This window comes from Bubalus kerabau, chromosome 11 (genome assembly GCF_029407905.1).
Source record: "Bubalus kerabau isolate K-KA32 ecotype Philippines breed swamp buffalo chromosome 11, PCC_UOA_SB_1v2, whole genome shotgun sequence".
NCBI classification, from domain to species: domain Eukaryota; kingdom Metazoa; phylum Chordata; class Mammalia; order Artiodactyla; family Bovidae; genus Bubalus; species Bubalus kerabau.
In genome coordinates this window covers 24,467,713-24,480,094 of record NC_073634.1, presented here as the reverse complement: position 1 = coordinate 24,480,094, position 12,382 = coordinate 24,467,713, and the positions used below count along the sequence as shown (strand labels likewise).

The 12,382-nt window shown below is 39.3% G+C and overlaps 1 protein-coding gene across 1 annotated transcript in view; it reads left to right on the top strand.

Moving 5' to 3' along the window:
• CDKL4 (cyclin dependent kinase like 4) overlaps positions 1–11,603 on the top strand; it is a 49,659-nt gene extending 38,056 nt beyond the window's left edge. Inside the window, exons 5-10 of the mRNA XM_055539082.1 lie at positions 920–1,010; positions 2,107–2,304; positions 3,954–4,036; positions 6,475–6,531; positions 8,248–8,382; positions 10,655–11,603. Coding sequence (XP_055395057.1) covers positions 920–1,010; positions 2,107–2,304; positions 3,954–4,036; positions 6,475–6,531; positions 8,248–8,382; positions 10,655–10,756 — 666 coding nt within the window. The 3' untranslated portion in view covers positions 10,757–11,603. The remainder of the gene's footprint in view (positions 1–919; positions 1,011–2,106; positions 2,305–3,953; positions 4,037–6,474; positions 6,532–8,247; positions 8,383–10,654) is intronic.
• Positions 11,604–12,382: the final 779 nt, after the last annotated feature.

The window sequence follows — 12,382 nt, the reverse complement described above, 5'->3', positions numbered from 1 at the left end:
AGGACTCTCAGGGGAGAATGCCTCCCAGTGGTGACCTGGTCTCCCAGGAGCGACTCCATCATGAGGTCATATGGCAAGAAAGTTGTTCATGGTTCCAGATTAGCTCACTGTTGAGGATACTCGTCTCCTGAGGTATTTTACAAATAGATTTACAAATGAATCTTTGGTATCTCTTGTTAATAGGTGGCCATAGGTTCCAGCTGGCCTAGGACAGCTATGGTCTGTAAACTCAGCTCCCTTTCACACATCCTGACCAGATGATAAATAAGATGGTCCCTCTGATGCATTTTCTTTTTGTTGTCATTTGAATGTTTTTTCAGTTTCTCAAATCTGTAATATTTATGCAACCTGAATTGTGATTCTTGGGTGGCAGCTGTTCTTATTAGAGGCACTCTGGGTGTACTCTCATTCAGGGGTTTTGGTTTTTTTTAATTAAAGTATAGTTGATTTACAATGTTGTGTTAATTACTGCTGTACAGCAAAGGGATTCAGTTATACATATACATATATATATATTTTTTAATATTCTTTCCCATTATGGTTTATCGTAGGATAGTGAATATAGTTCTCTATGCTATGCACTAGGACTTTGTTTCATTCAGGGTTCTACCTCTTACTATTCAAATAGGGCTCAGTAAAAAGTGGAAGAAATAATTATATGATATTCCCTTCTCAAAAAATTTTTTTTCAGTTTTCCCATCCAATAATTATTTTAATTTTTTCCCCTAGTATAGCAACTTTTTTGTTATGACAAGATTTACAAATGAAAAATTGCCAATTTAAGGTTTTAGAAAAAAAGAAGGAAAGCCATATTTGTGTTTATCTCACAGGCTGTGTTTATCATTGAAACTAATAGTTAATGTTTATTATGCTTTGTTGTTTTGGTGACTCAGGGAAATAATTAAATATTTTCTTACAGTGTATTCACAGAGATGTAAAACCTGAAAATATTCTAATAACTAAGCAAGGAATAATCAAGATCTGTGACTTTGGGTTTGCACGAATTCTGAGTAAGTAGCAAGTTTTTTACTAAGTTATGCAATACAGATAATTATGAAATGATATAGTTTAAATTCTTTAGATATTGAATTATGCTAATTGTTATAGTGTTATTATTCAGAAAGGGAAATTTCACTTTAATTTTTTAGTCAGTACATTAGTTCATACTTCAGCTCCATCCAATCAACTATAGTTGATTGGATGCCACATTTATGTGCTGTGCCCGTAGGAAAGGAAGAGAACTAAAAGATGCATTTCTGGTCTTCATGCACTTATAATCCGAAGTAAAAGAAACAAAAGACTAACACAAGATGATTGGCAATAAAGTGCTAAAGTGAAGAGGCAGATGGTTCCCCAGAGGGAGATACTAACGTGATCTAGAGTGGTTGGGAAAATCTTCATGGAGCTGATGAGACTGGGAGAGTGAACTGTAAATTACAGAGAGGATTCAGAGACAGTGATGAGAAGCAAAGAAGTCATCCCAGAGAGAGAGGAACCAAAGGAAAGGGGGGACAGGTAACGATCTCCCCCTGAATCTAAAACTCTGCAGCAGGTGGAAACATGTGTTAACAACAGACACATTGCAAGGTGGGTGTGAGCACAGTCAGTTTGTTGACAGGACCTGACAGTGCTTTGGGAAGCTGGTTTATTCTCGAAGCCGCACTACAGAAATTCTCCCCATGCCCTCACCCTGGGCCCCTCTCTTTGGGATTACACAGATGTTAATAAATAGCTAAGGTATCTTTGCTAGTTGAATTTTTTAAAAATTTATAGTATTATGTTAATATACTATAGTATAGATTTATAGTATTATGTTAATTTCAGGTGTGCAGTATAGTGATTCAGCGTTTTTGCAGATTATACTCCATTATATTGATAGCTTATTACAAGGTAATGGTTATAATCTCCTGAACTACACAGTGTATCCTTGTTGCTTGTCTATTTTATATTAATAGTATGGAAGGGGAATTTACTCTCTGAGTACACAGTGTAACAGTTCCCTGGGTTAGTGCGTCACTGCGTGAACTGTTAGGAGAAGCGTGGCTTCTGAGAATTATTGACGCTGATCTCTTCAGAGAGCCTGACCTGCTCTTGATGCATTTGCAGTTCCAGGAGATGCCTACACTGACTATGTCGCTACAAGATGGTACCGAGCTCCCGAACTTCTTGTGGGGGATACCCAGTATGGTTCTTCAGTCGACATATGGGCTACTGGTTGCGTTTTTGCAGAGCTGCTGACAGGCCAGCCACTCTGGCCTGGAAAATCAGATGTGGACCAACTTTATCTGATAATCAGAACATTGGGTATAAGTTACATTTTATGGCTTACAGAGTTGCTAACTGGTAGTAGTAGTAGTATGTCATTATAATGAACAAGAGCTTTCTGTTGTCTCCAAAGTGCCGCTGAGGGCGGCTGTTCTGGATTGTAGCCAACGCCCAACCCTTTTCTCAGTGTGTGGAGCCCTAACTCCTCTCAGTGAGGAGTTTTCAGATGCCGTTCCAAGTCAAGTCAATTAGCTGTGCAATAAACTATACATTTACTTTCCTTATCAGGCTAAGATGGGGCTAAGGGTGTGAGTCAGCTGCATAGAGCTTACTCTGAAGACACTTAATCAAATGCAGTTTCTGCTTTTTTCCCCCTTTCCTCTAGCACAGGGATCAGCAAACTTTTTCTATACAGGGCCAAATGGTAAATATTTTAGGTCTTGCAGGCTATACAGCCTCTATTGCAGCTTTCAACTCCACTCCTCTATACGTAAGATTGACAAATTGCTCTCACACACACCATCTCTTTCAGTCTTAATAAAAATCCATTAAGAACATTATAACATTTTTCACTGTGCCTGTTTTCACAAATGAGGAAACTGAGGCTCTTGGAGCTTGCATGAATGACCTGAAGTCGTACAACCAGTTATTAACAATTGAAGAATGAGAACGGACTCCAGTGCTCTCTCTCATGAGCTTTCATCCCATGTCACTGTCCTCAGCGCTTGCCCTTTCCACCTGGTTGGAAGAGAACATAACCCAAAAGATCAGCTGCAAGCTTACACCTCAGCCTGGGTGTGAACAAAGTGGCAAGCCACGCACAAGATGGGTACTTAGTAATCGCTTCCCATAGGCTCTCCTGGCAGCATGGCTGCCAGGCAAGGGAACTACTGCTGTCTGATTCCCTGTGTGGTTCCCACACCTTCTTCTGGAGAATTCCAAGCCCTGGAAGATGTGGAGTAGTGTTTCACTATAGGCCACCCCTTAAGCTTATGCTGTTTAACTGATTTCCTCTAAGGACTGTAGAAATTTACATTAGGCAGATATTAGATCTGAGTTTGAATCTCAGGTCTGTCACATGACTGTGTGACTTGAGACAGGTTATCAAGCCTCTGAGCCTCATTCTCTCACTGGGACAGTAGAGATGAAGAAAATGCAACCATCATGAGATAGTTATAAGATTAAATGAGATCATATGTGTAAAGCTCTCCACACCACTTGCTTACCTCCTCCTCTGATGGCAGCTGAATGACAGACTGGGGCTTTCCAGGTGGCTCAGTGGGTAAGGAATCCACCTGCAGTGCAGGAGATGTAGGTACGATCCCTGGGTCAGCAAGATCCCCTGGAGAAGGGCGTGGCAACCCACTCCAGTATTCTTGCCTGGAGAATCACATGGACAGAGGAGCCTAGTGGGCTACAATCCATAGGGTCACAAAGAGTTAGGCACGACTAACGTAACTGAGCAGGCACGCACAAATAACAGTGCAAGCCACGTGTGGCAAAGAGAGTTGGCAGCACCGATCTTACCTGAGAAGGCATCGTTTTTGCAGGGACCAGTTTCTCCCAAATCTAGAGGAAATGATCAGGCTCAGTCTTTCTTTTACATCTGGACCTCGGAAATTAACTGTTGAAGCACGATGCTGTTTTAACTAAAATTAATCGTGAGTTATGTGGTTTGTATTTTACAGGAAAGCTAATCCCAAGACATCAATCTATCTTTAAAAGTAACCAGTTTTTCCATGGCATCAGTATTCCTGAACCAGAAGAGATGGTAAATTGCTCGATTTTGGTGTTTCGCTCTTTGTGCTGCTACTTTCTTTAAAGGGGTGGTTGTTTCTCTTTTAATATTTGTGCTTTGAACTCCTGTTCTCCTTATGACATCACTGACACAGGCCGAATAAACCATGTAAAAACTGCATAAAATGAACCAGGAGAAGGCTTTAAAAGTTTTCTTGCCCTATCCAAAGATTAATTTAATTTTAAATGTGAAGTGAAAGCATCTTTCTTTCCTTCATAAATATGGTGAGCCTTTTAATCAAAACACTCAAGTACCTTTCCCTGAAATAATTATAAAATAATTATTTTCTCACAAAAAGTACTTACTGTAGTTAAATTTATTTTGAAAAACAAATGCATTCTCTATTTTTTTCAGCTTCTGAAACCTCAAATCAATACAAACCATCTTTTTACAACATGTCTTTTCACATGGAAGGTCATTCCACAAAATGATCTTTACTGTATTGAAATCAAAACTGCAAACCCCAGTGATCACCTCTACAGCTTCGCTGTGGTCTTTGCCTTTCTTTGGGAATCTGTCAATGACTACCCAACCTTCTTATTCTCTGTAGTCATTGATTTCTTATCTGTGTTACCTGAGTTTGGCTATGAACTTTAAAACTCCACATGGTCTGTTGTTGTTGCTAAGTTTCACGTCCGACTCTTTGCAATCCCATGGACTGCAGGATGTCGGGCTTCCCTGTCCTTCACTATCTCCCAGAGTTTGCTCAAACTCATGTCCTTTGAGTCAGTGATGCCATCCAACCATCTCATCATCTGTTGCCCCCTTTTCCTCCTGCCCTCAGTCTTTCCCAGCATCAGGGTCTTTTCCAGTGAGTCAGCTCTTTGTATCAGGTGGCCAAAGTATTGGAGCTTCATCTTCAACATTAGTTCTTCCAATGAATATTCAGGGCTGATTTCCTTTAGGATTGACTGGTTAGATCTCACTGCTATCCAAGGGACTCTCAAGAGTTTTCTCCAGCACCACAGTTTGAAAGCGTCAATTCTTTGTCACTCAGCCTTCTTCATGGTCCAGCTCTCACATCTGTACATGACTACTGGAAAAGCCATAGCATTGACTATATGGACCTTGGTTAGCCAAGTGATGTCTCTGCTTTTTAATACGCTGTCTAGGTTTGTCAAAGCTTTTCTTCCAAGGAGCAAGCATCTTTTCATTTCGTGGCTGCAGTCACCATCTGCAGTGATTTTGGAGCCCAAGAAAATAAAATCTGTCACTGCTTCCACTTTCTTTCCCATCTATTGCCATGAAGTGATGAAACTGGATGCTGTGATCTTAGCTTTTTAAATGTTGAGTTTTAACCCAGCTTTATTCTGCCTATACAATGAAAGGACCATCGGGAGGCTTGTGCCCTACTCCTGATGTGTTGAAGACAGAGTGATGTGGAGGAAGGGAGAATCTGTTAAGCCAGCTCATGATTTACAGCACCTGTGAACCATTGGGTTCAAATGGTCCTGGCTTCTCTAAACACCTGTTCATCTTCAATTTATTTCATATAATACCTTGATTTATATACTGGACTTCTATTTTATTATCTTTGTTAAGACTCTTAACACATATAATGAAAGGTTAAATGTTGAATTACAAGTATAGAGGTTGAATTAAAAATAATATTCATAAAACATGTTTAAAGACTAAAATACAGTAGTTCCCTGGTGATGCAGTGAATAAGAATCTGCATGCCAATGCAGGAGACATGGGTTCAGTCCCTGGTCTGGGGAGATGCCACATGCCTCTGGGCAGGTAAGCCAGAGCGCCACAACTACTGAGGCGCACACTAGAGCCCATGAGCCTCAACTGCTGAGCCTGCGTGCCTAGAGCCCGTGCTCCACAATAAGAGACACCACCGCAAAGAGAAGCCCAGGCGCTGCAGCAAAGAGTAGTCCCCACTTGCTGCAACTAGAGAAAGGCCTCGCAAAGCAGCGCAGACCCAGCGCAGCCAAAAAGGAGAAGGAGAATGGTGCCATTAACTTGGAAGCTTCCCCCTCCCCATGTTCTCTTCCTCAGTCCCATTCTCTTCCTTGCTTACTATTTGAGTTTTGCATTCATCATTCCTTTGCTTTCTGTAGTGTTCTTATTCATGCAGTTCAGTGTATTTTCATTAATGTTCAAAGCACCCCTGTAAGTAGATTGGGGATCCCTATAAGTAGATATTATGGTACTGAAGGGGACATTTAGAATGAGCATTTACCAAACACCAATTGTAAGACATTGTAAAATTAAGAAACTAACTTCAGCTTTTTTTATTACACTATAGTGTAAAATCATGTAAAAATACGGTTTTAAAAAATCTTTGAAAGGAATTATATAACCTATTAAGGGGCTTTCTCTAAAGTATTCTTAATACTAATATATTTTAAATATCTGCTACTTTCTTGTTACATAACATTGAAATGCTTTACTCTGTTTTTTAGGAAACTCTCGAAGAAAAGTTCTCAGATGTTCATCCTGTGGCTTTGAATTTCATGAAGGTACCTAAGAATCAATTATAACCATATTGACTGGAAATCATAATGACTGGAGCTGGTAACTCTGGGACGGGTGGACAGTAGGTCAAATAAAGCCGATGTAAAAATGTGGTCATTGAAACTATTAAAGAACTGTAAAATAATTAGAATTAGAGGAACATCAGTGGTTTAAACACTAAATCTTTCCTTTAAAATTAGTAGAAGATGAAAGAGAATGATTAAAGCTGTGATGAACACCATGCTTCTTTTGCATTCATTAGGAAATTTGACAGTTATGTCAGTGTATTTCAGACTATGGAAATTTATGAGGATGAATGTATTCCCTTTTAAGTTGGAAAATCAAGAACTATGCTATCCAATAGGGTGGCCACTAGCCATGTTACTACTGAGCAGTTGAACTATGGCTGATTAGAATTGAGATGTTCTATATTTCTATGAAAATTACTTTTTAGAAGAATATAAAATATTTCATTAATAATTTTTAAAATATTACATGTTGAACTGATAACCTTTTAGATACACTGGGTTCACTAAAATTCTAAATTGCTTTTTAAATAAATCAGTAGAAGATCAGGCAAAATCAGAACCATGTCGATACTGAATATAGCTCCTGTACCAGGGTCAAACAAAGAACAAGTTCTAATAAGCAGAAGAAGCTCATCTATGACAAGTCTGCCATTCTTGCTTGACCGGCTGAGACCATGCTAGAAAGTGTGACTCTTCATTCACCATGGATACTGAAAGCCTTTAATGGGGCAGGGATGGAGATACCAGTATGAGTATCTATCTTTAACAACCAATTAAGTCATATTTATAACAATGGCTTCCATACCACTCATCAGAATGACTACTCATCAGAATGAGCTATTTAAAAATACACATTCCAGTAAATAACCTCAGATTTACAGAAGCAGAATCTCTGTGCATAGGACCTTGGAGTTTATATCTTGAAGCCTCTCCCTAGGTAATTATGATGAACACCAGTGTGAAACTCTGCTGATCTAGGAAGCGGAGCCATCAGAGTGACCTAGAGTCAGCTGTGTAGACCAGCCTTTGTGCTCGTGCTGGCCACTGCCCAGGTTCTATCCAGCGTACAGGATTCCTTCCGTCTGAGTCCTCCTGAAACCAAGAGCCCCACGCCTCTGAACTCTTAGATTGCCCTTACCACTGCTCCACTGGACCTCACCTGCTTTCTACCTCTCACTGCTCTGACCTGCTGTAACCCAGCATTCCACAGATCCTATCCTGGAAGTCTAATTCCCCAACTTTGTTGGTTTGTTAAACACAGATTAAAAAAAAAAAGAAAAAGCCCACAGATTGCTTGGCCCTACCCCCAAGGCATTTGATTCAGTAGATTTGGGGTTGGACCAAGAAATTTGTATTTCTAGCAATTTCCAGGTGATGCTGATGTAGCTGGCCTAGGGACCACATTTTGTGAAGTCCTACAAACTCTTTGCTTTACAAGTGACACACATCTGACCTACATTTACCCCCTTCAAAACATTGACTGTGCATCAAGTCTGCCCTCAAAAGACTTTGAATTTGCAAAAGAAGAGCAATTCCAGTTATTAACAAGTTTCCAGTTCTGGATACTATACAAACTCGAAGATTTTCTAAACTTGTGTTTGCTCTACCAAGTTATTATTCAGAGTTTTAGGGTACAGTAACAATACAGGCTCCTCTTTTTAATATCTTCTTTGCTCTTCCCATCTTCCAAAGGAGTGTCTGAAGATGAATCCAGATGACAGATTAACCTGTGCCCAACTCCTGGAGAGCCCCTACTTTGATTCTTTTCAAGAGGACCAAATTAAAAGAAAAGCACGTAATGAAGGAAGAAACAGAAGGCATCAGCAGGTACCTCAGTTCCAAAGTTAAAGTGCTATAAAAATGATTATTTTCGTTCTCTACCTCTCAAAGTGAGACTAGGCGGCACCAAGATCTTTTCTTTGCACTGGTTTAATTGTATTTGTTTGTCTAACAGAAATTTTGATTGATGCAATAAAAACCATAAAACTGAAAGTTTCCAGATTGCCACAAAATCTTATTCCAAGTATACTTAAAGTTATTGCACAGTTCTTTTGTTACACTGATTGGATATCCTCCCCACCAAGTCATGTACCCAAAACACAACAGTTTCATACAACTAAGCCCTGATTACCGCTGAACTGACTTTGACGGGCATTATGGAAGAATCCTTGTACCTTTCTGTAGCCTCCACGTGTATAATAAGTAACTTGACTGTTCTGTTCTTTCACCCATGGCAGGCACCTTAGTCTGCCTTTCCTAGGCTTTTCCTGGTAGCCAAAGACAAGCTCTGGACAGATTCAAAAAGATGAAGCTCAGATATCTGAGAACCAATCCTGTCCTAAAATGTGCCAATATTATAGATTAATATGGTGAATATAAAGATAGATGTTGATTCTATGGCTTATTAGGCAACTACCATTTACTTGCTTTCAGACAACTTTGAAGTGGAAACATAAGCTCCATGGAAGTAGGTTTATTTGGATTTAGACTTCTTTTCCCCCTCACCTGCATCCCCAGCACCTAAAACAATATCTGTCACATCGAAGGTACTTAATAAATAGTATGCAAATAAATAGTGGGTAGCCACTCCCTTCTCCTGGGGATCTTCGCAACCCAGGGATTGAACCCGGGTCTCCTGCATTGCACACAGATTCTTTACCATCTGAGTCACCAGGGAAGCTCAGTAAGTAGGTAAACATTGCTTATTGATAAGTCAAGATGATAAGTTTCCATTTCTCAGAAAACTGACACCCATCATATTTTGCGTTTGCTTAATTCTCCACCTCTGATCTACTTTTCTGTTCACCTGTCTTCCCATTAGCATCTTTGCCATAAAGGAAGAAAGTGGTCTCTTTCAGTAGTTAAAATAGAAGTTTTTGGGGAGAGAAGGGTCAAACTGATCAGTAAGATGAAATGTTAAGATGACGTCTGTGTATCCCAAATCTTTATCCAAGATAAAAATCCAAATTTTTATTACATAGGCCCTTTAACCATTCAAGTTACGTGCTTGCAAGTTCAAGCCCAATGCTGTTTACTTAACCAAGAAATTACGGTTTGTTCAAATTTGAAATACAGTGTGAATTGTGTGTAAAAACACTGTCCCCTCAAAAACATCTCACCAGCTCCTGGACCTTTGTCCTGGGAGAGGGGATAGGCACGGCTCCACCCTGAGTCCTCCACCTCTTGGTCCCTGAGCCACTTTCCACTGCGCTCACCCCCAGGTGGGTGGGGATGCTGCTGTCCCTTGACATCTCCAGTTCACAGCTGTGCTACCCGTTCTTTAATACTTCATAACTCAGCTGAATAAGCCTTCCCAAAGACACAGGACAACAGAAGGAAAAGAAACACCAAGAGCAGCATGCATCTAGAGAATTTCATTTACAAAGATGTCATGTTCTCTGTCCTAGCCAGCTGCAGCCTGTCCATCTTGTGTGTCAGCCCCTCCAGAGCGCCCCCCACGAGACCATGCCTAACCATCTCCCTCCATCAGGCGGAGACGGAGAAGGCCCAGGGCAGCCTGGCACACCAGAAGGCCCTAGAGAGCAAGGCCAAGAGAAAGACAGAGACGTCTTCCAAATTTTGATTTTCTTTCTGAGCACACACGTTTTTCTTAGACATCTTAACCATATCAGAAAATAAAGTTTCTGTATCTATGAGTGATTGACCAACAATCTCCTTAAGCCTAAATATTGTTTAAAGTTAATAGTAAAGAGATTTTAGATCTTTGCTGTTCTGCCAATATCCTAAAATTAATATCTGAAGTTAAAAATCTGAGATGAGTAAAATGTAGACTCTTGCACTTGTTGTTTAATAGCTGGTGGGAAGTTTTCTTTTAAACCCTGACCAGATACTCAGAAATGAATTCATTGAAACAGATCATAGGACGTCCCTAAGTATCCTAGAATGAATAATATAAACTAATTTTCAAGTATCAGAACCACAATTTTTAGAAAAGTAACTCTGTTTAATTTTTTAAATTGATGTCTTTTGACATCTTTGTACTGTATGTATCCTTTTGTTTTACCACCTTGAAACCAAACTGTACCAATAGGAATTGTTTTCAATTTACTTTCTTATTTTTGTCTTGTTCTGCTATTAGAATCAACTGTTGCCTCTCATACCAGGAAGCCACATCTCCCCCATACCTGATGGAAGAAAACAAGTCCTCCAGTTAAAATTTGATCATCTTCCAAACATTTAGTTCTTTCAAGAGGAAAGTAATTTAATACGTATACACATTTTTGTACCAGAGAGATAGGGAGTCTCAGTGTTTCAGATGCAAATGAGCCATATGAAAATTAAGATGCTTTCTAGAATTGTTTTGCTCTGATCATTACTGATTCCTCTGCCTGTGTTTTTTACATGCCAAGTTTATATTTTAGAACATTTTCTATAAATGTTAACAGCATTTGAAACTGCACATATGGAGGAGAGATTTTCGATTTTATCAGAGCAGCCCCTCTTGAAGCAACTTGTATTGAGAATTTGTGAACTTATCCTTTGATTTATGAAAAAGATTTACATATACCATCTTGCTTCAGCTGACCATATACAGTCTTAGAGCAATATCAGATTGCTTGCCTAGCCATTGTTTGTGTAAGGAATGGCATTATATTTCTGCATTTTAATTCGCTCTTGTTGCACCCAGGTCTGTTGAGTTAATCCTGGTATTTTATTCTGTGTTTTTATATTGGTGTAGGAAGGGAACCTTGAAGTGTTGTCTAGGTTTATCCCTTAATTCCTGGGCAGACTCTACTTTCTCTGTCTCATAAGACATTGACAATTCTATTTTTAAAGCTAGCTAGAGAACATGCCGTACATTTACATAGAAAATAGTGGATGAACTGCAAGGAATTACCATCCTTGTGACATCACGCCCTAGAATAACTGACTGCTGAGCCTTCTCCTGTCCTTTGGTGCATCACAGTTCCTTATCCTTTTCTCCTCCTGATTAAGCCATCTCAGTACCTAAACCTATCCTCCTGGGTGTATTTTCTAAACATCTCATTGTCAACACTCTCTTCCAAACATTTGCATCCATGCAGTCTATAAACTTGCCCTGGGCATCATGGTCAGGTCAAGTTTGCAAACACTTCTGAGAGCAGAAAGATTATCATTCAGTTAACTTCATTTTGTGTCTCTTGTCAAAAAAAAGACCCAAATAAACAAAACACCTCAATAAGTGAGTTGAATTTATGTTGGGACGTTTTCCCAAGTAGACTTGACACACACACATACATATGTGTAAATATATATTTATAATTATAAATTTTGAAGCATCAGAGTAGATCCCTTTTATCCTGGACATCTAAAAATGGTACGGACTGTTCGAAAGTACTTTTAGTTTGCTAGTAAGGAACTCATGTAAAATAATAGCAGGAGGAAAAAATAAATAAAAATAAAATAATAACATGAGGCTGTCTATCACTGACTGGCATAAAGGCACAAAATAGTGGCATCTTTATCAATAAATGTTAAGATGATTTCATTAACTTTTTTCTGCTTCTGGGTCTGGCATGCATACCTGAGCATGGTCAAATTTTGCAAATACACCTAATTCCAGAAATTCCTCGTATTTGACACTAAGACACCAAGCATAAATTGTTATTAAGGAAGCACAGTTCCACCTCATGTTCATCTCTAAAAGTCTGCTGCACATATAAACATGGCCCTATGAACTTTCAGAGAATCTCAATCAAGTACTTGGGTGCATCTCTTTATTGAGGAGTTATGACATCCAAACAATAGTTCTGTGCTCACTAAAGATATTTGAGGTGGGCTTATTTGACCATTTAATATTCTTAGTGTGAATATAGCCTGCTGAGGA